This window comes from Electrona antarctica (genome assembly GCF_951216825.1).
Source record: "Electrona antarctica genome assembly, chromosome: 7".
NCBI classification, from domain to species: domain Eukaryota; kingdom Metazoa; phylum Chordata; class Actinopteri; order Myctophiformes; family Myctophidae; genus Electrona; species Electrona antarctica.
This window is the reverse complement of record NC_136812.1, coordinates 20,299,356-20,326,913: the sequence shown is the minus strand read 5'-3', so window position 1 is coordinate 20,326,913 and position 27,558 is coordinate 20,299,356. Positions and strand designations below refer to the sequence as shown.

The 27,558-nt window shown below is 43.9% G+C and overlaps 1 protein-coding gene across 1 annotated transcript in view; it reads left to right on the top strand.

The window, feature by feature from the left end:
• Positions 1 to 19,038: 19,038 nt before the first annotated feature.
• Positions 19,039 to 27,558, top strand: part of insrb (insulin receptor b) — a 118,173-nt gene continuing 109,653 nt past the window's right edge. The window contains exon 1 of the mRNA XM_079506355.1: positions 19,039 to 20,375. Coding sequence (XP_079362481.1) covers positions 20,282 to 20,375 — 94 coding nt within the window. The 5' untranslated portion in view covers positions 19,039 to 20,281. The remainder of the gene's footprint in view (positions 20,376 to 27,558) is intronic.

Sequence of the window (27,558 nt, the reverse complement as noted above, 5' to 3'; positions counted from 1 at the left end):
TATTTAAGCCACGAGAGGTTTCACTTTTGTTGTACTGCTGTAGAAGCAATACAGGTTGTTTGGCATGTTGCAACACCCTGTATTTGTCAAGTTTCCTGTTAACACACACAAACACACACACACCCACACACACCCCCCCCCCCCCCCCACACACACACCCACACCCACACACACACACAAACACACACACACTTGTAGTGTAGCCACTGCTAAGCGCAGTGTTGCAATATGTTCTGATTATGCAAGGCAATGTGTGTGTACTTTTTATCCTTTCATACATCACTGTATGATGCAAGGCATATTCATGATGTTTTATGTGTGCAGCTGTTGATGCCCCATAGTAAGCCACAGTGTTGTTCTAGAGACAACTGGAGATAACAGACATCCAGGTGAAGTTGACAGAAAAGTCAAATGAGCATGACGTGCAATGTGGTTCACTTATCATTTTTTTTTAAAAGCTAACCGTGTAGCGTCTGCCTCCACAGCTGGCCAGGTGTTCGGGCCAGGTTCAACCCAGGTGAGGTGATGGGTGGGGGCTTAGTGCTGCCTCCACAGCTGGCCAGGTGTTAGGGCCAGGTTCAACCCAGGTGAGGTGATGGGCGGGGGCTTAGTGCTGCCTCCACAGCTGGCCAGGTGTTAGGGCCAGGTTCAACCCAGGTGAGGTGATGGGTGGGGGCTTAGTGCTGCCTCCACAGCTGGCCAGGTGTTAGGGCCAGGTTCAACCCAGGTGAGGTGATGGGCGGGGGCTTAGTGCTGCCTCCACAGCTGGCCAGGTGTTCGGGCCAGGTTCAACCCAGGTGAGGTGATGGGCGGGGGCTTTGTGCTGCCTGGTTGGGTTTCCTGCACAGCTTGCTGTGAAAATGTCAGTGTTCTGTAAAAATGTCACTTCTCAGTAAATGTCACGCTGCCCTCTAGTCTAGAACCCCATGGGCAGATACAGTCAGTGTCCACTCCACAACCACGGTACGGCACGGTAGTCATTTCATTATAGATGCTAAAACTGTTGGCAAAATTAATTCATTTTCATTCCATGTATTATTCAACTGCGTTATTATTCTCTCTCCTTTTCTCCCTACCGACCTGTTAATCTCTCTGTCATGCTGTCTCACCCCTTCTCTATCTCCTAGAGAAATTATACAGCTGAATTAAACATCACAGGACCAGAGAGGAGTTTGCAGAAAGCCCTGACCTGCTGGACTTGACTATGATTGATTCATTTCTGCACACAAGCACAGATCCTTTTCATTGCTGTTGGAAGTAAAATGGACATGGGACCACTGACACAACATTGTGTTGCCATTTCATTTGCTATACAGTAGTACAAAGCCCATAATCCAATTTTCAGGAGAAATACCGATGTTCCTTTCTGATGTGTGTGCCAGGGAGATGATATGGGAGAGGAGAATAGTTACTATTGACCACATAGGTCGAGAATGCCCAAGATCCTTTTCTCCTGTGTCTGACACAGACCCGGAAGTTATACCAGGTCACATAGAAACAGGCATAATGTAATGGTGCCATAAAAAGAAAACAAGTTAATATCCCCATCTGTGACCTCCCCCACCACTGTAGCTCTAGAATGTAACCAACATGATCACTAAAAGGAGATCAGTGACAAAGTAGTTTCGAAGGCAGAGGCAACGAAGGAAATCCATATCACTGAACAGGATGGATGGCACAGGAGGAGAGGAGACGTGAAGAGTATCTTACATGGATGTCGGAGAGGGGCAGCCAGCAAACAGCCATGACTTTCAGTCAATGAAAGTGAACACACAGGCATGTACGCACGCACAAACGTGTGGTGCACACGCAAACATTTAATGAGGGCCATAACACGGATGTAGTTACCACATGTCTCCGGTCATCACCTGGCTAATCTTAGAGTGAGCTTGATGTGATTGGTTATTTTTATACACGCACATTGAATGCTAATGTCCTAATTTGGGCTACTTTTCTCCCATGTTTTCAAACAGGGGCTATTTATAGTGACTGCTCACAGTGCACTCTCACACAGCAGGCCCCTTTTAGGCATGCTATCGTTACACACACACACACACACACACACACACACACACACACACACACACACACACACACGCACACACGCACACGCACATGCACACGCGCACACACACACATACACACACACACACACACACACACACACTGTATGCACACAGTACTGTGAATGGCATTACATTGCAGTTATCTGGCTTACATAAGTCTAAACAGTTTATTTGTTGAGTCCCAGACCCCTCACTGAACTTTTTCAGTCGTCTTACTTCCTCAATCCCCAACTTCCCCTATGTCTCTCCATGTGAGAACATAAACAAACTGTGTTTGTATTATTGTCGTTCTGGGAAGTTCGAGACACAATATCGCCCCCGGTTCCTCCTATTCTCAGCAGGCGGGGGCCCTGGCTCTGGTGTCACGGAGCAGGACTGTGGTCAGTCAGGCCTGAGGAGTGTTAAGTGCAGGATGTTGTACTAACATGCCCCAGGGCTGTGGTTAGAAACGGGCCCTGGGAATAGAGGATAGTGAAGACTGACAGCCAGGCAGCTCTGCTGCTTTGATGCCTGGCTCCCCTCCTCTGCCTCCTGATGCCTGGCTCCCCTCCTCTGATGCCTGGCTCCCCTCCTCTGCCTCCTCTGGGGAGCCAGGCAGCTCTGCTGCTTTGATGCCTGGCTCCCCTCCTCTGATGCCTGCCTCCCCTCCTCTGCCTGGCTCCCCTCCTCTGCCTCCCCTCCTCTGCCTGGCTCCCCTCCTCTGCCTCTCCTCCTCTGCCTGGCTCCCCTCCTCTGCCTCCTCTGGGGAGCCAGGCAGCTCTGCTGCTTTGATGCCTGGCTCCCCTCCTCTGCCTCCTCTGGGGAGCCAGGCAGCTCTGCTGCTTTGATGCCTGGCTCCCCTCCTCTGATGCCTGGCTCCCCTCCTCTAATGCCTGGCTCCCCTCCTCTGATGCCTGGCTCCCCTCCTCTGCCTCCTCTGGGGAGAGGAGGGGTGATGCCTGGCTCCCCTCCTCTGCCTCCTCTGGGGAGCCAGGCAGCTCTGCTGCTTTGATGCCTGGCTCCCCTCCTCTGCCTCCTCTGGGGAGCCAGGCAGCTCTGCTGCTTTGATGCCTGGCTCCCCTCCTCTGCCTCCTCTGGGGAGAGGAGGGGTGATGCCTGGCTCCCCTCCTCTGCCTCCTCTGGGGATAAACAATAATCACACTTGTGTGAAGTGATGAAATAAAGAAACTCAAACTTTATACGGATATTCCCTTTTTCCATTGATCTTCAAGAATCTGCACCCATCAGCTACAGAGACTATCAACTTGACTCCCTGAGTAGAGCGCGCCTTCACCTATAACGGTTTTGAAGTGAGGGGTGCCCACTGTATTTATATCGCCCACATGATGACTTACGTCACATATAGTGTCCAACCGAAACAAACAAATATAAAGTCCATAGACTTGGCATGCAAACGATTTACGTCATAGGTGCTCTAAACAAACATTAAAAATCACATAGACTTGGCTGCCATATGACATAATCTTCAAGAGCCATGCATCATAAAAGAGTTTCACTCTTTCATTCACACACACACACACACACACACACACACACACACACACACACACACACACACACACACACACACACACACACACACACACACACACACACACACACACACACACACACACACACACACACACGCCTACTGTAGTATCAACCAGTTGACAGTGGGTCATGCTATTCCAAAAGGTCAGAAACAATAGTAACAAACAGAAGGAAGAGGAAACTAATCATGGATTTGAGTGCTTGTGTTTGGCAAACGTTGTGTATCCTGAATTCGATTGAGAAACAGACTGGTCAGAGGGGGAAATAGCTTTGTGGAATGTGGGCCACGTTACTGGCCGGGGGTTCCTTGCTCCCCTGTAATTGATGGTGTCACAGAGACTGCGTTCTGTCTTTGATCCTCCCAGAAAGAGGTTGTTCTCACCTTGGATGTGATGTTTCCAGCGTCCAGGATGGGTGGTGTGCGGCTAAGCTGGTTTCCTCAGTAAACACTAAAACAATGCTACTGCATGTATCCCTGCAGCAGGAAGTAATTAACTATGTCCATTGTCCGGTTTCTCTGAATTTGGCTGAGTTGATCTGTGCTCTAGAGAGAGCAATGTGATACGCACTCTAACCTGAATTGGCCTCTTAGGCTTGCAAGAAAAGATATTATGTTTTGGGACAAGATCAACTCAAGAGATCTTGAGAGACAGAGCAGCACACGCATACTTAAATAAATCCACGTCTGGATTTTCACCAAGACTCCTTAACCACTTAAATAAACCCTATATGTTATAGGGGCGGCGGTGGCTCAGGGGTAGTGCCTGGATGGTAACTGTAAGGTTGCCAATTCGAACCCGGGCTCCCCCAGAGTTACTGTCCTGTTAAGTGTCCTTGAGCAAGACACTGAACCCCTAATTGCTCCCGATGTGCTGGTTGGTACCTTGCATTGGTTTCCGCTGCCAGCGGTGTATGAATGTGTGTGTGAATGGGTGAATGTAATGCACAATCTATGTAAAGCGCCTTGGATAAAGGCTCTATATAAATGCACCATTTACCATTTACCATACTGCTACTATTCCGAAATTGTTGAAAAGTTGAAAATGTTCACCTATATTCATGAGGAACAACAAGCTCAATCACATATTCTGAACAGTGATTTCCTGCTTGGTAAGAAACACTGAGTGTGAACTCAGCGTGGAGAATACAAGAAATAACTACCACTTTCTGAACGCCACTGGAAATGATGTCATAACTTATGTCAGAAAGTGTGCACTATAGAATTCATGATGGTAAACGTTACCATTTACTCTACTTTACAAATTAGGCCTACAAGGCACACATCTGCTCATTGGGGGCAGTTTACTGGTCTGTGTTTTGCTCAAAGACACTTCTATACGATGCCAGATAACACATTACACCTCCTGCACTATTGCTGCCCCATCCTTCTACCCTAATGGAAAGGGGGTACCATCCTTCTACCCTAATGGAAAGGGGGTACCATCCTTCTACCCTAATGGAAAGGGGGTACACAAGCACATGGCCCCATCGTTCTACCCTAATGGAAAGGGGGTACACAAGCACATGGCCCCATCGTTCTACCCTAATGGAAAGGGGGTACACAAGCACATGGCCCCATCGTTCTACCCTAATGGAAAGGGGGTACACAAGCACATGGCCCCATCCTTCTACCCTAATGGAAAGGGGGTACACAAGCACATGGCCCCATCCTTCTACCCTAATGGAAAGGGGGTACACAAGCACATGGCCCCATCCTTCTACCCTAATGGAAAGGGGGTACAGTAACACAAGCACATGGCCGTTTATCTGTTCGGCTTCTCCTACCAAACCACTCCGTTAGCACACATCTCTCCATGCACAAAGAAACCTGCATGCCGCCCACATGAATTCTAATAGGCAGGATACATTGCATCCATGCAACTGTCATATTTACTGTACAAATATTACTTTTGTCTGACACACTCTCATTGCGCAACAATTCGCTGTGATGCAAATTACATCACAAATTCCCCATTCATCGACCCCTCACCTCCCCACAGTACAGTACAATACGGTACAGACACACACACACACACACACACACACACACACACACACACACACACACACACACACACACACACACACACACGTATGGTACAGTACAGTACAGTACAGTACAGTACAGTACAGTACAGTACAGTACAGTACAGTACAGTACAGTACAGTACAGTACAGTACAGTAGGGTATAGTACAGTACAGCACAGTATGGTACAATACAGTACAGTACAGTATGGTACAGTACAGTATGGTACACTACAGTACGGCACAGTACAGTATGGTACAGTACAGTATGGTACAGTACCGCACCCAAATAGTCTGACTGAACAAGTTGGCACCCTGGACAAGTGGCCACCTGGATGAGTGGGCACCCGGACAACTGGCCACCTGGATGAGTGGCCACCCGGACAACTGGCCACCTGGATGAGTGGCCAACTGGACTACTGGCCACCTGGATGAGTGGCCACCCGGACAACTGGCCACCTGGATGAGTGGCCACCCGGGCAACTGGCCACCTGGATGAGTGGCCACCCGGACAACTGGCCACATGGATGAGTGGCCACCCGGACAACTGGCAACATGGATGAGTGGCCACCCGGGAAACTGGCCACCTGGATGGCATGCCGTAATGGTAACCAAGAAGGTTTTATAGAGCATTTAATTTTCATATCTGGTGAGTGACATGCGCTATGTGTTACATTACATGCTTCTTATAACATGTCATACAGTATCCAATAGATGGGTGTAAAGATAAACGTTGACAGCCTTTAACTTTATGACCTCTGATGTTTACAATCCCTACTGAAGCTGATTACTCTTTAACCCCTTCTTAACCCATTAAAACCGGTAGTATCCGTGTCTTTTTAGATTTTATACGTTGGCTATTGAAAAATAACAGATATGCAAGCTCGCAGCTTCATGCCGCGCTGCTTGTACATTGCTATTTTTGTCATTTTTGAGCGGTGCCTAACCGCTCCATTACGTAGCAATGTGTGTATGTCCCTGTGTCTGTCCCCGTGTCTGTATGTCCGAGCACGGAAAGCTGCCACACGGTAACTCTATCATTTCTCGACGGTTTTGGACGTGGGGCGGCTCGCCAGTCGCCAGAACCGGGCCGCCGCCTCTGGGCACGTTCCTGGGGGTCTGGATGTTGTGGGGACCCCCACACGGTACAGTTGCACCGCTCACTTCACACAGGTGTGATTTTTTTTAAAGAAATCAGTGTGAGAGTGTGAGAACTACTGGTTACTATTCGTTGAATAGTGAAAATAGCCCTCACTCATTGGGCTGTTGGGCCTCAGCGGACTGTAGGCCTACAAACCTGGCAGACGAAGACAGAGGGGGTTATTGTTAAGTTCCTGGACCCAAGGAATCCTCTGAATCTTTATCCCTCCTCTGATCTGTGCTCACAAGTTACACCATTACAGATTTCACATGAAGACAAGAAAATGGATTGGAAAGTGGAACTGTGCACAGTAAAATCTGGAGTGTTCATTTAACTTGTGAGAGAGTATACAAATGCAACAACATGTACAGAAGGGGCCATTTGGCTAGATTTGTATACGCTCACAAAGCAAATGGATACATACGTACAGTACATTGTGCGAGTGGGAGAGGAGGACAGCAGCGAAAGGACAAAGCGACACATGCTGTATTAGGGAGGGACAGGCCTGTCCAACCACAGCTCACTGTCACACAGCTGCAACAAAATCTGTTTTCGAAGGAGTGAGCTGCATTCATGGAGGTGGAATGACATGTGTGCAGGCACGTGTGCACGGGTTTACGTGCGAAAGGATGCCGCAAAACAACAGTGTCCTCGTATTCCCAGTGTGAACGGACGTGTGGGAGACAGGCTTTGATGGTGTGCAGCGCACACTGGTTTCCTGAAGCTATATGCTGTTTAAAGTCACACTCTGTTCCCCTGAGTCTGCGCTGCTGCCTGGGACACTGCGCGACATTGACCCGACCTTGATTGTCCCTGCACTTGTGCCACCTCCCCTCTCGCTCTCCCTCTCTCTCGTTACAATGTGTGGATAAGGCTGTTGATGACACATCCTCTCAGGAAGGGGTCTCAGGTCCAAGCTCCATGTCCATCCCCCCATCCCCCCCCCCCCCCAGACCCTTATCATTGATAAAAACTAATCCTTTAACCCTCCACATGCCCTTGTTTGTGGCCCCATGGACAGACCATCAGCGTGGGAACAAGAAGAGAGTGGAGAACATGAGGCGGCACGGGTCAGGGGCACTGTAAGGGGCGGAAGAGAAAAACATGGAAAAGGGGGAAGAAAGGTGACGAAAATATGGCAAAGAGAGAAGAAAGAGGCAGAGAGTGGATGATTTAACTCTGAGTGTACAATCGAAGACAGCCCATTTAGAGTTAGATTAACACTGTGTGGAAAAGGGGGGAAACAAGCAAAGAATAAGAGAGGGAGTGAGGATTTTTCAACCTTGGAAGTGTAAAAAATAAAAAACTGTGCAGGGTCCGAGAGTTTATGTGAGGGAAGTAAAGGGAGGGCTAGGTCTGGGTCAGTGAGGAAACCTTGACAGTCTAATCTGTCTGTTGATAAGTGTTGTGGCCCATGTGTGGGAAAACAAGGCTCTCTGGGATGTGAGCCTGACCCAGGGTTAAGTGTCACACACGCACACAGACACATACATACGCTGGTACGCATGAATGCACATGTGCACATCAGCACATGCGTGTCTGTGTGCACGTGTGTGCATGGGGGTATTATAACAACAGTGATGGTGGTCACTAAGTTCAGCAGCATTTCAGAGTTAAGGTCCATGATTGAGCCAGAGTTCTGTCTGTCTGTGTCCACGTTTCTACGTGTTTGCTTGTTCTGGATTTAAAACAGGCCCCTCTGATCCTCTGGACATCTCTGGGTTCAGAGAACAAAACTGAAGGCACAGATACAGTAGTCTAAAAGTCTTCGTTGTAGACTAGAGGATTGATTAGATGAAATGGCACCAATTAACTTTTCCGCCAATAAATTACCTTTATTTACAGAATGCAGCCAAAGGGAAACTGATAAACAGGGCAAATGGGGGACAACTTATTTACTAGTTCATATCAAAACAATAATATCCGTTTATTACACTTCCGAAGCGCAGTACAGACTGAAAGACGGAAGCATTCGAAAGTTTGGGGTTGATTGGATGTTGCCTTCATGATATGTTTATTTATTTATTTATTTTTTTGAACTTTGTTTTTATTTCAAAAAGTGAAACACGAACAATGAAACAGAAATCAAACATAAATGTAAATGCAAGAAAACAAAAATACATAACAAAAACAGAGACAATAAAAGAAATCAAAGAAAAACAGAAAAACAGCTTGACAAACTTCAAAAACAAACACGCAGGGAACAGCAGGAGACATGACTCGTAATATAATATGATATAATATACAGCAGATATCCAACATTCAAAGCATTTTTATAGACTCAACAACCATGTTTATTTATTTTTTTACAAAATCAATTAATAATACCGTAACAAAAAATCGAGTTAGGTGGAAATGCATGTGTGCAGTGTGTATAAAGTGGGGATGCGTCATAATCCAACGAATCGCCACCATGAGGCCGATTTGACAGATTTGTTGTGGAAGTGTCCTCCTTGATCCACTGGGAGTGTGCATGCAAAGTTTGATGCAGTTTTTAAAGAGTCTTTACTCTTCATTTTTCTGTCTACCAAGAGTATAAGGTAAGCCTTAATGTTCCCTCCATGGGGTTTAGCCCTCCATTGTCAAAGATTTTACTCTGATATTTCTCATCCTTGTGGGCCGTTTTCATTGTCTTCCCTGCGACTTTGAGTTAAAGTGTTTGACACAGATAGTCTGCTTAAATTGCCAATCTCAGATAAGCATCAGGGGAGGCAGGCAGGTGTGTACCAAAGGTCTTAGGGGAAAGAGCCCTGGAAGGATGATAGTTTTCTAATAAAATTGTTTTTACTTCTGTTCTGTAAAGCGACTTTGGGGACCTTGAAAAGCGCTATATAAATTGTATATATTATTATTATTATTATTATAGTGCACACTTTTTGGCTCCGAGCAGATATGTTTTTCAGAAAGTATCGAAACACAGATTTCCTTTAGTCACAGAGATTGTGTAGCCTACCCGTTTTTCTTTTTGACATTTGTGTGCTATCTACAGAAACAATTCATCTTTGCCATAACATGTCCATGTGAGAGGGGAATAAGCAGGATTGTTGTCCTCTCTCTTCCTAGCCTGCCCTTGCATTTTTGTCTAGGCCAGGTAGGCCAAGTACCTTTTTTTATTTTTAAATGTCACCTATAATGACATGCCTAAAATAGGAATGCCCTATAGGTTTAATGTAGTTAAAGGGACTTGAAGCATCCGGCCCTAGGGTTAATGTAGTTAAAGGGACTTGAAGCATCCAGCCCTAGGTTTAATGTAGTTAAAGGGACTTGAAGCATCCAGCCCTAGGTTTAATGTAGTTAAAGGGACTTGAAGCATCCAGCCTATAGGTTTAATGTAGTTAAAGGGACTTGAAGCATCCGGCCCTAGGGTTAATGTAGTTAAAGGGACTTGAAGCATCCAGCCCTAGGTTTAATGTAGTTAAAGGGACTTGAAGCATCCAGCCCTAGGTTTAATGTAGTTAAAGGGACTTGAAGCATCCAGCCTATAGGTTTAATGTAGTTAAAGGGACTTGAAGCATCCAGCCTATAGGTTTAATGTAGTTAAAGGGACTTGAAGCATCCATCCACTAGGGTTAATGTAGTTAAAGGGACTTGAAGCATCCAGCCTATAGGTTTAATGTAGTTAAAGGGACTTGAAGCATCCAGCCTATAGGTTTAATGTAGTTAAAGGGACTTGAAGCATCCAGCCTATAGGTTTAATGTAGTTAAAGGGACTTGAAGCATCCAGCCTATAGGTTTAATGTAGTTAAAGGGACTTGAAGCATCCATCCACTAGGGTTAATGTAGTTAAAGGGACTTGAAGCATCCAGCCCTAGGTTTAATGTAGTTAAAGGGACTTGAAGCATCCATCCACTAGGGTTAATGTAGTTAAAGGGACTTGAAGCATCCAGCCTATAGGTTTAATGTAGTTAAAGGGACTTGAAGCATCCAGCCCTAGGTTTAATGTAGTTAAAGGGACTTGAAGCATCCATCCACTAGGGTTAATGTAGTTAAAGGGACTTGAAGCATCCAGCCCTAGGGTTAATGTAGTTAAAGGGACTTGAAGCATCCAGCCACTAGGGTTAATGTAGTTAAAGGGACTTGAAGCATCCAGCCTATAGGTTTAATGTAGTTAAAGGGACTTGAAGCATCCAGCCCTAGGTTTAATGTAGTTAAAGGGACTTGAAGCATCCAGCCCTAGGTTTAATGTAGTTAAAGGGACTTGAAGCATCCATCCTAGGGTTAATGTAGTTAAGGGACTTGAAGCATCCAGCCCTAGGTTTAATGTAGTTAAAGGGACTTGAAGCATCCAGCCCTAGGTTTAATGTAGTTAAAGGGACTTGAAGCATCCATCCTAGGGTTAATGTAGTTAAGGGACTTGAAGCATCCAGCCAATGTGATGGTTTAATGTAGTTAAAGGGACTTGAAGCATCCAGCCCTAGGTTTAATGTAGTTAAAGGGACTTGAAGCATCCATCCTAGGGTTAATGTAGTTAAGGGACTTGAAGCATCCAGCCAATGTGATGGTTTAATGTAGTTAAAGGGACTTGAAGCATCCAGCCAATGGGATTTCTCTAGGGTTAATGTAGTTAAAGGGACTTGAAGCATCCAGCCAATGTGATTTATCATCGTATCACAACTGCAGTAATCGAAGATGAGTCTCGCCAACTGCCTGGTGCCTCACATCCAAATCCACACATTTATTTTGCTTATGAAATTTGTTTTTTGAAAATAAAATCAGCACGGAGCATGGAGTATTGGAAAGCTAAACTATCAAATCCTGAGTGTGTTTTCTTTCTCTTTTTTTTTACTCATAGAGTGGAAAAACTGACCCATATCTACACACACAGATAAATGATCACTCAGTATTTTACTGTGTGCCTTCTCAGGGCCACCCTCACCTTGTGCAGTCAGGGCAGACACAGCAGCAGCTCAGTAAATTATACAGTACATAATGAAACTTTGTATGCCTGAACGCCAAGGAAGACATTCTAGACATTTGTTTAAGCCATTAAAACCGGGAAAGAATCTGTCATTTTAGATTTCATATATTTTGTGTGTGTGTGTGTGTGTGTGTGTGTGTGTGTGTGTGTGTGTGTGTGTGTGTGTGTGTGTGTGTGTGTGTGTGTGTGTGTGTGTGTGTGTGTGTGTGTGTGTGTGTGTGAGTGAGATACAACAACTGTTGTGCTCAACAACAGCATCATCACAGATCCGCGTGTCCGTGCATGTGCGACCTATGTACAGGACGGTATGCACCATGAACTGTCAATCAAATCCGCGACCGCAAGAGCCACCATTCTAGGAATGAAGCGATCACAAAGTGCACAACACTGGACCAGTCTGAGGCTACAGGGGAAACTGGCTTTTCTTCCCTTTGCAAACCACTCACTATCACACTCTGTATTGTCAAATAACACCATAGGTGAGGACATTCTTATTTTCACCATTAAAGCCCGTTTACATGTGTTGCCGACCAAGTTCAACTTGGCAACCTGGTACCCATCAGCACACGACCCACACTGCATCCTACATCCAGTATCACATGAAAAAGAAACAGTCGCACACATCTTAAATGGTTGCATCCACTGTACTTTGCTAGACATGACCGTCTGGTGGACTTGGTCTCAGACAAGATCAGAGAAGTACAGGACAGGACAGGACAACAAGAATGTATAAACACCCCGGACGGTTAGCTCAACCGTCTGGGCACCTAGGATGCCAAACCAGCCGGACCGTGTGCAGCGGGTTTGACTCCCGAGCCAGACGGCCTTTGTCACTCCCCATCTCTCTCCCGCTTTCCTGTCTGACTACTGTTCCCTATCAATAAAGGCCCAAAAAAGCCCAAAAGAAACAAATCTTTAAGAATGTATAAACACAGCACCGTAAAACTAGACTGGTTTGATCACAATGACACACATGTAAATTCACTACAACTTGATATTCCAAATACCCCAGATATTGTGTTCATTAATGAAATTAGAAAAACTGTCACTATCTTTGAAATAGGCTGCCCATTTGATTTGTATATGGACCCTTGTTTTACATCCAAACTTATGAAATATCAGCCTTTGGTGGAGCGTATTATGACCTTGGGATATAATTGTCAACTCATTGTCCTTGTATTTGGAAGTCTGGGCCATGTCCATAAACTTGTGCTCAGGGGTCTGCAATTGGGTGGATTGCAAAAGACAAATGCAAAAAAGTTGGCTAAATACTGTTCATCTATTATGGGCAGTCTGTCTATCTGGAGAAGGCAATGTTTCATTTATCCTTAGGTGGCTTAAAGGAAAAAAACAAAAACAAAACAAAAACATCCTGTCTAGTAGTGTCAAGTAGTAGTATGTCATCAATGTGCTATCTGTTTTCCTCTGTGTGTTAAGCATGTGCAGCAGTTGTATTTGGTTGGACCATATAATATAATCTTCTTCTGATCAGTGTTTGGATCTATTGTATTGCGCCTCTTGTGCAGATCCAAATAAAATAATTAAAATGTGTGTGTGTGTGTGTGTGTGTGTGTGACGTGCGTGCGTGCGTGCGTGCGTGCGTGCGTGCGTGCGTGCGTGCGTGCGTGCGTGCGTTCCAAAATAGCAGTACAAGCTCTTGAGCTATTTCTGTAAAATTGTGAATGTTTGCGCAATTCTTGAATTTATATATAATATATTTGAAAGTGAACATTTTTGCTTCTGGGTGTCCCTGGAACAAAATATTTTGAGATGGGGTCCGCAACAAAATGCACATACTTGGGGGTTCTTGACATGAAAAGGTTTGAGCACCACTCATAGCAACATAGGTTTTTCAGAAAAGCATTATAGTGTTTAGAAGACATTTTTAGAATCTGCCGCAGGTCTTAATGGGTTAATTGACCTCATGGTGGTGTTATAATTAGAACACTTGGTCTGTAGGACATACAATGCAAAAGGCCAGGATTACATACAAACACATACTTTTCGTATCAAAACCATACATGACAGCACCCACATTTTAAAAAACAAAAGGAAGACAGAGACAGGCCTTAAAATAAATCACCACACCTTCAGCAGGTAACAAAAACAACACATCTTATAAATCACAAAACACTTTTCCTATGTAAACCATGCACAAAGAATACCACAAACCCCAAAACAACAATAAATTTGCACCAAAACATCCATACACATCACTCCCCAGAGTCCCCACCTATTGTCCATCGCAAGCTAAACCCAACACCATGAATGCTTGACTATAACACTATAACAAGCCACTTCACATTAATATCACAAATACAAATAACAGTAACACTGTTACACACTAATACACACAATCCATACCTGACTACAATGTCCTACATGTACAATTTTCTACTATTCAACGCAATCTTTGCAACTGCTCATACACATTCGACACTCGCAAATCAACATATTGTGTCTGGGCAATCATTCATCAACATGAATCCTTCAATTTCTACAGATACCACTCACCTGTAATAACTGGACTCCAAACATTGCTGGCCCATAATAACTTATACCTGGCCTGGCGGAGACCTGTTCTCAGAGGAGCACACGTTTCTAATGTAGTTATTTAACCAAGATAGTTACCATTGAGAATTACAAATCTCTTTTTTGAGGGAGACCTGCCAACCTGGCCATGGTGGGCATCCGCATAATTGAAAACTTTGATCACTCACATGGTCTTCAAGAACTTTAGCCGGTACCCATTTAATAAAGGGAGAACAAAGGCAGATTTCCATATTCTAGGAATTTCCTTTGTTTCCAGAGTAAGATTAAAATGTTAAGCAAGAGTGCCGGTTATAAAATCCACTGCCAATTTCAACAAGTAAGAACCCAATAAGGGGTTTCTTGGGTCTAAAGCTTTTAGGGCTTTATGAACATACTTCACAGAAATTAACCACTTAAAGCCTTATAGTAACCTTGACCTCAGTTTGCTTGCTCTATTTTCTCCTTTCATCCAAATCTCTTGGCCAAAGATAGCCGATCTACAAACTCACAACACGATGCAATGAGACGTGCCTGCTATTTTCAGCTAATGTTTCCACCAAGGTGGTTAAAAGACTGACCAGTAATATGCACTGGACCGTCAGTAGTCAACAAGTCAAAGAGAAAGAAGATGTACAAGGGATATCGCCCTGTAGCCTACGTCTCGTCCCAAGTTACACATATAGTTTGTGTAACTATATGTGTTTGTGTGTGTGTGTGTGTGTGGGGTGGGGTGATGACGTGATACATTATACTGTATGCTTTGATACATGTTTGTGTGTCTGTTCCAATAAGGACTGCTTGTTTTCTCAATGGAGAGGTGATGTGTCCTGCTCTGACCACTCTCAGGCTGATGAGGCCGGTGGCTGAGTAAGGTATTGGCTGGACTTCAGACACCTTATAGAAGCCCATAAAGTTGCAAGCTATATAGATTCCGGCAGGACAGCACATTTAGGAAAAAACAAGTATTCAGTCAGGACAACTCATGAATGGATGGAATATTGTATATAATGTATTGCATATAAAATTAGCAATATATTTATTATGGTTTGGCGATAACTGGATCTGCTTTTTAGGTACTCTGTTCAAGCGCATCAGTCCCAACTATAGGGACTCCCCGAATCCCCCGTACCTAAACAGCAGATCCAAAACGACAGGTGTTATAGCTGGGGTGGAGGAGGGTGAGCAGCAAAAGTTTAGCAGACAGCAGCGCAGCAGTATCAGTGTGCAGCAGCAAGCAAGCAAGCAGGATGAGCAGTGCAAACTTCCAGTTTAAATATCCGGCATGAAGCTGCAATGAGTGATTGGATGAGTGAATTATGTGAATGAGAACATGATGCTGAGACAGCCCAATGAACTCAATGAACTTAGACACGGAAGGTATTTACAGTAGCAGGTGCTGAACCTTTAACACGCGCGCCGCAAAATGTGCGTGCACGCGCCTCATGCATGTGCATTTTCATGCGCATTTTAATGCGGAAAAGTGGCTTTTACTTTCCCTCTCCACACGCAAGTTATATGAACAAACTGACACAGGCAATTAGCCAGGATACGGCAAAATATTAATTATAAAAATGTATATATTATTATTATTTTTCCCCTCCGGGTGGGGGGGGCGGGGGGTGCTCCAGCCCCCCCAGCACCCCTACTTCCCTCAGCCATGTTATTAGAGAAGGCAGGTTGTGAATAGTCATTAGGGAAGGGCAAACTCTGAAACTGGCACTGTGTCACCAGAGCATGAACCCTAATCTCTAACATATGATAAACTCCTTTTAACCCTGCTAGCTAGAGTTTGGATTATTATGAGACTTGGGAAACAATGTAGCCTGTATATGTTGATGTGTTGTAAATTGAACACAAGCAACAGTTTGGTTGGTTGGTTAAATGACGACGATGTTATGAATATGAATCATGATAATCGCAAAGCACTTTCTGTGTAATTGGATCATATCAGAAACTGCAAATCCAGAACATTCAAAATGTTGATGACCTGTGTCTACATTCAGCACATTGGTGTAATGATTAATCAAATAATCAATACATTGATCAACAGGTAATGTTTCAAATATAATGTTTGCAGTTGAAAAGTGTTGTGATGATATGTTCGTGTGTAGGGCTGTACTAACTTAACCAAAACCGTTTTTTGTGTACTGTTTAATTATGTTTGCAGACATAATGTTTGAGTTCAGAATGTACTGTACTGAGCATCTACCATCATTTTGTACCTTTTCATTACATTTTACCATCATGTTATCATTATTTACACAAAATACAAAGTCAATTATTTTTTATAACCAATCAATATGTTGTTTGACATTTCTATTGCGTTGTTTCGTGTGGCATTAAGTATCTCACTCTTTTCTCTAGGTATACAATACATTTAACGTATTATTCATAATTCATAACTTATTTGTACTCCTTTGACATTTAGAGAGAGTGAATTGGTACAACATTTTTCATGTCACTTCTTGAATGAGACTTTTAGACAGTACTGCACTCCTGGGCCCCATTAATGTTGATGGTTAATACAAAGTAATGAATATGTCGTGTATTCATTGAAGCCGTCCTTTCTTGCAAAAGATGTACTGCAGATGCACTTGGACAGTGGTATTGGGAGAAGAGAGGACAGGAGACGAAACGAGACGAAAGGTGACGAGAGGAGCCTCAGACTGGCATCATGCACAATGACAATTGGTTGATGAAGATTTGATGGATAGAAAAATCTACATCTTCTATCTACTTGAAAGGATATGGGCCTAACAGTTCTTGGCAAAATAAACAAACACTCGTGGTCTAAAGGGTGAAATAAAGATCTTTAAACTGTGTGTGAGTTTGTTCATTTTCCTTAGTTTATTGTTACTTTTCGCTCAGCACCTGCCCGAAACAGGGTTTGGAATTTGGATGTGCACGTCTTTCTTCTTCTTAGACCATCTGTGGTATTCACAACACACAGAATCTGCACATAAACAACGTATTAAGTAGCCTAGTACACGCCTACACTGGAACTGATAATTCTATTCTATTCCATTCTCAGTTCTCACTTTTGGCAACAATAGTTCATTTTAAACCACCAGTGTTCCTGAGAATGTTGACACATCTCTCTTCCAGGCATGTGTGCAGTAACAGTTATGTAAATGCCACCAGTGGAACTGGGTTGCTTGTGCACATTTTCAACTGTATTTCCTGGCTGTAGGGCTGAGGAAGTGTGTAATATTTACACTATTTACAATATTTACACTGCTCTAGGAGACCGTAGGTTTTGCCTGTGATCCTTATGTATAATAAACAGAATATAGAGGGTATGTAGTGCGCATGCATAAAGTGGCAAATCGAGTGGCAAAGTGGGTTTAACGTAGTTTAATGCAATCAAATACGACTTTTCTGTTTGGATGTACAGTATAGGCTGTCTTTACGGGTTTGAGTAAAATGTCACACCCTCTTCCTAGAGAAACCACAGAGCGTGCGAGTTGGCGTGTCAACCGTTGCAACCCTTTACGGACAGAATAGTAAATCCTCGTCTCCCAGAGTCTGCAAGTATAGGGAAAGTCGTGAGGGGGGGTGTGACCATTTACTCAAACATGAAGGAGATTCCGTGGTCGCGTCAAGTTTCCTTGGGTCGCGTCAACGCCAGAACGTTTTTTGCCACTCAGTAGGCGTTCCTGCATAACTTCCTGGTATGATGATGATGATGTCGCCACGTGCATACCCTCTATTTCATGGTGAACTTCAATTCATTTGAAAGTCCTCCCTACAGTGAGTATAGTCACAAGGGCCTTTCTCGGCCCCACCTCTCTCCCATTGTTTATATTGTGTTTTAGGGTGCGTTCACACATTCAAGACACCTGTCTTGTGTCTGTCCTTTGTCTGTGTATAATGGCCGCTCTAATGCATTTCCAATGGAAGCCCATATGGTTTGACCAAACATTTTGTTTGATGGGGGGGTGGGGGGGCAGAACACATCCATCAAAGCTGTGTTCAGACACAAGTCAGGTGTCAGACACAAGGCAAGTTTCTTGAATGCAGCCCAGTAAGGGCATATGTCGACCCTGCCCGCTTACCTCCGCCCCACCCCCTCTTGGTGCTGCGGCCATCTTGGACCTAAACACAATATAAACAATGTGAGAGGGGTGGGGCAGAGAAATGCCCTTCTTGGTTGTTCCTGCTTTTATGGTGTGTCTAGTCTTGTGTAGCCAGACAACTATTCCACAATCTCTGAAGTCTAAATGCTATAATAAGACTGTATCACGATATCGATATCATTATAACTATTACAATAGATAGAACATATTCGGCTAGCTGTTAATAATAATAAAACTCTGCAAACAAACAGAATTCGATTTCGGTGGAACATTGGCATTTGGCAATTAGTTAAATTAAGTTAATCATCCTGCCTTGTCACAAGAGACCAACAAAGAAGGCATGGTAGGGGCTGCATTGCAATAGGTTATTCCCTGAATTTGAGGTAGAAATCTGGTGTGAGTATAGTTTAACTATGAACCAATATTGCTCCAAAACACATAAATAATAACAATAACAATATAATAAATAACACGTTATAGCCTACTTCTGTCAATCGAGACCAATCCCCAAATTCGCAATATCGCTTTAGGCTATGTATTTATTTTTGTATTGCAGTTTGTCAACGAAAGACTACCTACCAGCCAGGTACCATAACAGAAGACCTTGGTGTTATTACACAGTATGTAGCGCAGACAGTCCAGGTCCGCGTTTCTGTTGGCTGTTAGAAGCGATCCAGCTCGTGTTTTCCGGCGGGCCGCGTGTGCCCCAGCAGCTGACTGGCAGGACTTGTTTACTGGTGGAGAGACTCACAGAAGAGACGAAAAGGGGGGAACCTGAGGCAGAGGTACCGCTTAACGGGGATCGAACTTTTACACTTGACCGTCTTTTTTAAGTATTTTGCGTTGGTTTACCTCATCGTTTTGATTGTCGTGGACGGGGATACTCACTTTTATTCCACCGCAACGACAGCGAAACCTCATTTGTTTTGGATTAGCCAGCTAGCTGTTTTTCTCTCTCTCTCTCTCCAGCTAATCTGCGAAAAAGAACGGACGGCGTGGTGGAGTTTTTCCTCACTTCAGAGCAACGTGCTTGAATGCGGTTGCTTTTATTCGTACGGTGGTGGAAAAAAGGAGTACCGCTTGCATCAGGTCCATCTCTCGCTCTCTGTGTGTTTTCCGTTTCTGGGTGTTCACACATACGTTCGCGGCGTGGTGGTCAACGGGGGTGAAGGAGTTCAGAGGAAGGTCGTAAGGGAAAAGCTATCGCTGCACGTTTTTCCTGCACACATCCACACGGGAGTTCCTGGGATGTGTTCCTGTGTGTCTTTTGTGTGCGTCTTAAAAAGGTGAGCTTTCCCAGGAAGGAAGACACGACGAGGAAACAAGTGGAGTACAAGAGAGACCTGTGGACTAAACTAGCACCGCAAACCACGCAACTCTACCATTATTGTCGTCTCGGTCGCCTTGCCGATATTGATAGGTTCGGCAAAAAACAACAACAACAAAGTGAACGAACAGAAGACCGTTGGCCGCTGCACCTCCAGTCCACTTCCAGGGAATTGATTGATTGGATCGTTGCTTGTGTTGGAATGAGAACCCTGGGGAGTGGATCGTCATCGGGGAGCTCCTCACTGGGCTGACGGTGTGGGATATTATTTTTTGTCGGATTCATTGGAACACTACATCAAACAGATGAAAGTGAACTACCGCATACATTTATGGAAAATGAAGCTTTTTATTCGCACGTGTGTTGCTAGAACCCAAGATCACGTTATATAGTGGTCTGGTTCCCCCCCTCTGGGATTCTCGTATAAATAAATCAAAACTTGGCTTGGGAGATATTTCTAAAATTATAATACAACCACGTTTAGACCCCCGGCCCTTTTTAGGGGGGGAAACCCGGAATACGCTTGCCAGATTGGACATTATATTTTAAATACAAAGTTTTGTTTTGTACTTTTGTACTGATATTTCAATACGTTTGAAATTGACTTTGTCCCTGTAAACCATTTTTGGATCAACTTCAATAAGAGAACACCGAAAGTCAAAATGAGGCGGTGGACGATAAAGATGCAAACACAAAGTGTGTTTGTTATTTTCTGCGTCTTCTTTATATTCCAGTGTGGACTAATAACTGGAGAAAGTAAGTTTGGTTGCTTTATTTCTTTACCTGTGCATTGTCACTTAATGTTTAGCATGCCTGATGCCACATAAATAGTCTACATAGCATCCAACTTGCATTTTATTATGGTAGGCTACTTGCGCTTACACGCGCTGCAAAGATGCAATTTCTCTTTTTTGTATGGGAATATTACATTTACAATTGGAGATCAATGCGGCATCTTAATTGATTTATATTCTATGAACATTTAATAGAATATAAATGAATTGCAAATATTTAATTTCTTCCCCTTAACTTGTAGCCTTGAAAGCTGATGTGATACTTGTGGGAAATATACACATTCTCTCGCCATGTCCTTAGGTCTCTCTCTCTCGCTATACTGGGTCTAGTCTAGAAGAGATGGACGAGCTGATAGTTGTTTTCACATGGCTGTGTGTGTTGATATCTCCTTGTAGAGTTATTATAGCAAAGCTCGGCCCCGCCCCCTCTCTTAAAGCTATATTATTGAGGCCTGTCGCGGATGCGTCAGCCCCAGGGCCAGATTAGTCGTCGTAACTGGACGAGGGTGGTCTGCCGCAGCGAATCTAAACTGGGAGTTGCAGGATTCTGCCTGGCGCCTGTGAGCGCAGCTAGGCCTCTGATGGCGACTAGCAGGCAGCCAAGCAAGCAGCAGCAAAGCAACAACAACATGCACACACGCTATGTTAGCCAGGAACGTAAACACGCTTAGCCTCCGACGCTAACAAGTTCTCAAGACCCTTATAAGTGGCGGATTAGCCTACATTTACAGAGCCCACAGCTCCGGATCGGAAGCCCGTGCTATATACATTTTATTAACCGAGAAACAGCTTCTCCTTATTGAATTCAATCAACGAAATGCTGTCAGTTGTGCGTGTGTAGTAGAGTTGTACCTGGAATCAAAACAATAACAACACATTCCCCGTGCTATATACATTTTATTAACCGAGAAACCGCTTCTCCTTATTGAATTCAATCAACGAAATGCTGTCAGTTGTGTGTGTGTTTAGTAGAGTTGTACCTGGAATCAAAACAATAACAACACATTCCCCGGTCATAGTTTTGATACAGTTGCGAATAGATTTTTATGATCACGTTATAACGCTATAATGATGTAACGCTATAATGAATATATATATATATATATATATATATATATATATATATATATATATATATATATATATATACATACACAGACAGACAGACACAAGCAATTAGGCAATGTGTTGTAGGCTAACTGATGCCATTTAGCTCAAATTACAACTTCACAAGAATCAACTATATTATGAAGTTTACAACATAAATATGTATTTATAGTTTGTTACTTTTCTTCTATCAGGGCTTTTAATATACTAATGTCATGGGGTACTAGTAGACGATGGCATAGCAATGGATGAAATATAGCCTACTTTGTGAGTGATATATTATGCACTTAGCTATAATTAGACTACTATGATTATGATATACAGGTAGTTTCCTTGAATTCTCTTAATTAGGCAGAAGAAATGTGCTGGATAATACATTTTATTTCTTACTCTTTAGAAAATCTTTTTGGGGAAAAGTAAAGCAATTGTACAGACCAGGCAGTGTATACTTTCAACCTATTGTCTTCTACAGTTTGCCTCAGTCCTTTTGCTTTTGTGCTGTTTCTTAATTTAGAGGGTGTTGTTACAAAGAGTTTCATGAACTGACTTCACAGGGAGCAAATTTATAGCGGTTGACTCATTTGCCTTGCAGACAAAATAACGTTTTCTGATGTAGTGGAAAACTCACATAGGCCTACACACACACACAAAAAGCCAATATTTAAAGCTTTCTAGGCCATTCATTATTTTTTATATTATTATTTTAGCTTATTTTAAATGGCATTAATGATCTTCCCATTTTGTGTTGTATTACTTAAAAAATGGCTCCTGAGCCCGGGTTCAAAGGAAATGTTCAGAGTATTTTACACAGGGCATGTATGCAGAGTGCAGACAGAGGCCCCTGGAAGGGGGGGGGGGGGGGGGGGGGGGGTCTTGTGAGACGGGTCCACTGGTATCTCTCTCTCCTTTCTGTCTTTCTCTCTCAGGGAGTAGAGCACTTGTCATTGGCTGGTTCTGGTTCCTGATTTACTCAATTCTCTGGGAAGTGACCATATTTGGCACTCGTAGACGTTTACGCCCGGGGGGGCAAACAACAACCAAAATAGTTAGCATATTTCATTGTGAATTGGCACACTGCCTGCTATCCCCACCTTAGCCATGGGAAAGGCAGAGTATCGATATCCACACCTCTGTGGCTGTGATCTGCTGACTGCAGTCTGAAGAATGTATTAAATAGTTCATTTTACAGGTGGTTATTAGTTGATGTTGATTGGGTTGTTTGTCATAGAAGAGAGAGTGTGTGTGTGTGTGTGTGTGTGTGTGTGTGGGGGGGGGGGTGTATGTGTACAGACATCGCTATCAGGAAGCTGCTCTATGAAGTAACCGCTGAGCTGTCGTCTTATCCTGGGCTAACTAACTAGCGAAAAACAAGTTGTGCAACTGAAAGCCTTGCCCCCCTCTTGTTCCTCTCAGGCTTGTGAGCACAGCTCTGTTGGAAGAGGTAGGCATGTATATATTTTTTCCAGGGCTTGTGTACTATCACCTACTCTTATCACACCACAAATGCCCTGAAAGTTCTGTCATTTTTGGGGGGACAGTTCAAATTATACCAACGGATCATAAGGCCGTGTCTTGAAGAATCGTTGTGACGTTCTTATAATTCCTGCTAATGGGACATGTTAAAGTAGGGAGCCTGTGTGTGTGTGTGTGTGTGTGTGTGTGTGTGTGTGTGTGTGTGTGTGTGTGTGTGTGTGTGTGTGTGTGTGTGTGTGTGTGTGTGTGTGTGTGTGTGTGTGTGTGTGTGTGTGTGTGTGTGTGTGTGTGTGTGTGTGTGTGTGTGTGTGTGTGTGTGTTTTTGTGTGTGTATATCTATCTGTGGCCAATGTGGGATCCACAGGCACCCTTCACTGAAGCGCACAGTGGCATTTTCCCACAATCCTGTGCGTTGTGTGGAATGTGTTTGAAGTGGCCCACCCTGTAGGTGCTTGTGTGTGTGTGTGTGTGTGTGTTGTATGTGTGTGTATCTTCAACCAACTAGGCCCTATATTTGTCTCGCCTCTTGGCCATTGACCTTCCGTCTTACGGGCCACCATTTAATTTTTTGTGAGTTTGTGTGTCTGTCTTTCCGTCTGTCCATTGGAGGCAGGTAACCAGACTTCTAACGCTGTTCCATGTGCCCTCTGAGTGGCCTCTTGTCTCTCTTTTCCTTATACACCCGGTTAATTGAATTGCATAACCTGTCTGCCAGCCTACTACAAAATAATATAACTCACTGGATGGTGTGTGTTTTTTTACCACAGAACAAACTTGAGGCTGCACAGTGAATGTTGTGGGACATAACAATGTTAACTCTTACCAGTCAAAAGGACTGGATGTGTACTGAGAGTAAACAGGTTGAGGATAGATAGGTTGGCTTATGCAATACCCCCCCCCCCCCCCATGCAGTGGCTTTCACTAGGATTCTTGGTAGAATAAATATGAAATACTTTGAAAGCTGATATGAAGGTGTACACGTGATAAAAAGCACCATGTCTTTCAAGGTGTAAAGTGTGTGTAGCAGATCCTTTTGATTGCAAATGTTCCAACTTCCAAGAACATTTCCTTGGACATCATGCACAAATTGCACATAATGCTGTTTCAATTGAATCACACAGAAAGCACCTTCATTTAAGAGATGTCGTTATTGACGAGACATACAATTGGTCATATGCTCGTATTATCAGTTTTTCCCCCCTTTATTTTAAATGTCTGTATATATTTGATAAGCTACCAGCTAAATTCTGGCCTGCACAATATAGACCCACCGCATGTTGCCATTGTGTATTTGCACAGTCCGTGTGCACAGACAATGGAAGAGGTCATGAACTGAGGCTCTGCTGGGTGACCAAGTGATATCCAGGAAGGCAGTATGTACTAGTAAAGGAAGTTAACTGTTTGCTGGCCTTTCTAAGTGCTTCCTCCTCAGTGGCCTTATCTCTCCGAGTACCCTTTTCAACTTCTCTCTGCCTGCCGTTGCAGTTTTTAATCTTCCTTACGTGTGTGTGTGTGTGTGTGTGTTGTTGTTGTAGTATGTTCTTTAAAGCAGTCTTTCCTGCAGCACGCTGTGTCCAATAGTGATACGACTGTTGTGATGAAAAACACAACCTGGGCTGCCCCCCCCCCCCCCACACACACACACAAAGTGCTTTTCTGTTTTATTACCTGTCAAAGCAATGACATCCTTCCTTGTGATACTGATCCCAATGTTTATTAGGCCTACTTTTGACCAACTGTATATATATTTTAAATAATGGAAAAGCCAGAATCTTTTCTTTCCAGAAAATGTTGTATTATTGAGCGCAAGTTTCTTAATGTGAGTGAAAGTGACTGGATGGAATATTTGCTGTAGTTTGTGTTTTTAATCTGGAGCTTAGCTGATGGCCTCCTCCCGGACTCCCATTCCTAGATAGAGAACTATAGCTGTTTATATAAGCCTGGTCACTGCACAGAAATGAAGGGAGGTACAACAGGAGAAAACATGCACGTACACGCACGTGTGTGTGTGTGTGTGTGTGTGTGTGTGTGTGCGCACACACACACACACACACACACACACACAGACAGACGCATACACACGTACCTACACACTATGCAGTTACGCAATGCTGGAACCATCTGATTTGGTGGGCCTTGTTGCTGTTTGGATCTGCCCTATTTTAACTGTTGGTGACTTCACGCTGTAAAATCCAAGTTGAGCTGTCTCTATAATGCTGGGATCAGTAAGGGGACTTGTGTTAGTGGAAGCACCCGTTGGCAGGCAAGAGCTGACAGCGGCTAAGGCGTAGAGATGGAGTTTACTTGGCTTATTGTGTTTTTTTGTGTGTGGCAGCCAGGGCCTGTCATAATTTCTGGTAGAAAGCCTGTTCCTGTTCCGTTGCCAGGAAATCATAAACTCAACTGTGAAAGTCCACTAGAAGTCATACACTCAACTGTGATGGTGCCTTTTACTTTAGAAGTCAGTCATACACTACTAATGTATGATGGTACCCTAAAAGTCATACTCTGAAGGTACCCTAACAACGCATTCAGGCCCTCTGCCTTGACCGCTCGGATAAAATATGTGTATCGGAGACTCGGAGTTCCTGTAATATGCCACTTTTCTTTTGTGGCTTTCGCCTTTATTTAATATTTTTTATGGAGTGACAGACAGTAGGCTGACAGGAAATGGGGAGAGAGATGGGGGGGATGACATGCAGTAAAGGCCGTCGGGATCGGGAGTCGAACCCGCAGCACACTGCCAGACTGGATTACCAGCCAAGGTGCCTGGACCGCTGAGCCACACTTAAAGTGCCCTTTATGTGTAGAGGTGTGGGTGGCAGAGCAAGTGCAGCACTTGTTTCTGTCAGCACCTGTTTGTATGTATATGTATCTGTATACAAGCTTGCGTGTATGTGTGACTTGTGTGTTGTGTATTGGGGCTGGATGTAACTGAACCTGATGAGTATTTTGAGGTCTGTCATGTGACTATGGAGTGGCCCTATGACAGACAGCCTAGTCAGTCTACCAGTTAATCACCACCAGACTAACACACACGCACGCACGCACGCACACACACACACACACACACGCACACGTACACATCACTGCTGGATCACAATATAGATTGGAGAGAGGACTTGATTGATTTAAGCCTTGAGATAAATGAGCATTGGTTACATGTGTGTGTTGCATGAAGTGTATGGCATATAAAATTGATCATAGCTATTGCTAGCCAGAGCAAAAGTGTCATATAATTCTCACGGTAGTAGACCTGACCATAGAGCTATGATAGCAAAGAATCACATAACAACTCGTCTTATTTAAGATTTGAAATTTTGATTTTGATAAATGTATTACTGTGTCGTTATGGAAAACTAATGGTCAAAAGTCATGGCCCGGACGGTTAGCTCAACTGTCACCTGCCAAGCCAGCCGGATGGTGTGCCGTGGGTTCGACTCCCGAGCCTGACGGCCTTTGTCACTCCCCATCTCTCTCCCCCTTTCCTACTGTTCCCTATCAATAAAGGCATAAAAAGCCCCAAAAACAAATATTTTGGGGCTTTTTAGTCCCATTGCAATCATACAGTATATACACCATAATGTATGGGAAATTGCGTGTCACCCAGACTAGAGCTAAATCTATCCAGGGTGTTTTGGAAGTTTGGCCAGCCTCTCATGTGACCTGAAGGTGGCAAGTTTGACCCCTGCAACAGGTAATGTGCCCCATCGGCAGTGGTCTGGTCTTTAAAACTTGATACCGCACCCCAATCTGCTCGCTCACTGTAAATCTGTTTCAATAATGGTGTCGGCTCAATGTTTCAACGCATAACGCAATGATGATCCTCTCAGCATAGCCCAGTTAAATGAAGGAGATGGCTTTGATTTCTGTTGTTTTTCTCCTACTCTCTGTTTTCCTATGCGTCAGATGATGGACAGATCATTGATGCGCAGAGAAAAAAAGCATTTCTCAGAATCGATAGCCTGATGAGTGTTCTTTGATTACCATGTGCGGTGCTGTAAATAAATTGATGGATCAGATTGGACATGTATTTAGTGTGTTTATCTCTGAGATAAATAAATAAATATATCCTAGAATGGAGCTTGTTTCAATCTAACTGTCTCCACATTTAATATGGACTTTATGAGTGCAATAGTGCCATTTCCCTTAGGCTGTTGTTGGTTTGATTTGATTGATTTGAGGGGCTTAACATTAATCCAATGGGTTCCTAATGGATATGAGGGGTTGAGACAGTCAAAAAGTTATCTAGTTTCCCATGAAAATGACATTGCTGTTTTGTATTTACAGTTGGGATGCAAATGCTGTATTTGCCTGCCATGTGAAGTCTGTGTGTTTATAGCGAGCCACCTGAATTATCCTTTGTTGTATGACTGCCACGTGGTGGCAAACACAGCCGCCTAGTCTACAAGCCCATCACAACGCATTTCATCAGTGATGCATTGTGGACTTGTAGATCAGCTCAACCCTGCCATCTATCTAATAATTTAGCGATCGCTCGCCCGCTGTCTATTTTGCTCGGTCGCTGTCTGTCTGTCCACTTCCGGGTCACCAGTGAAATGCAT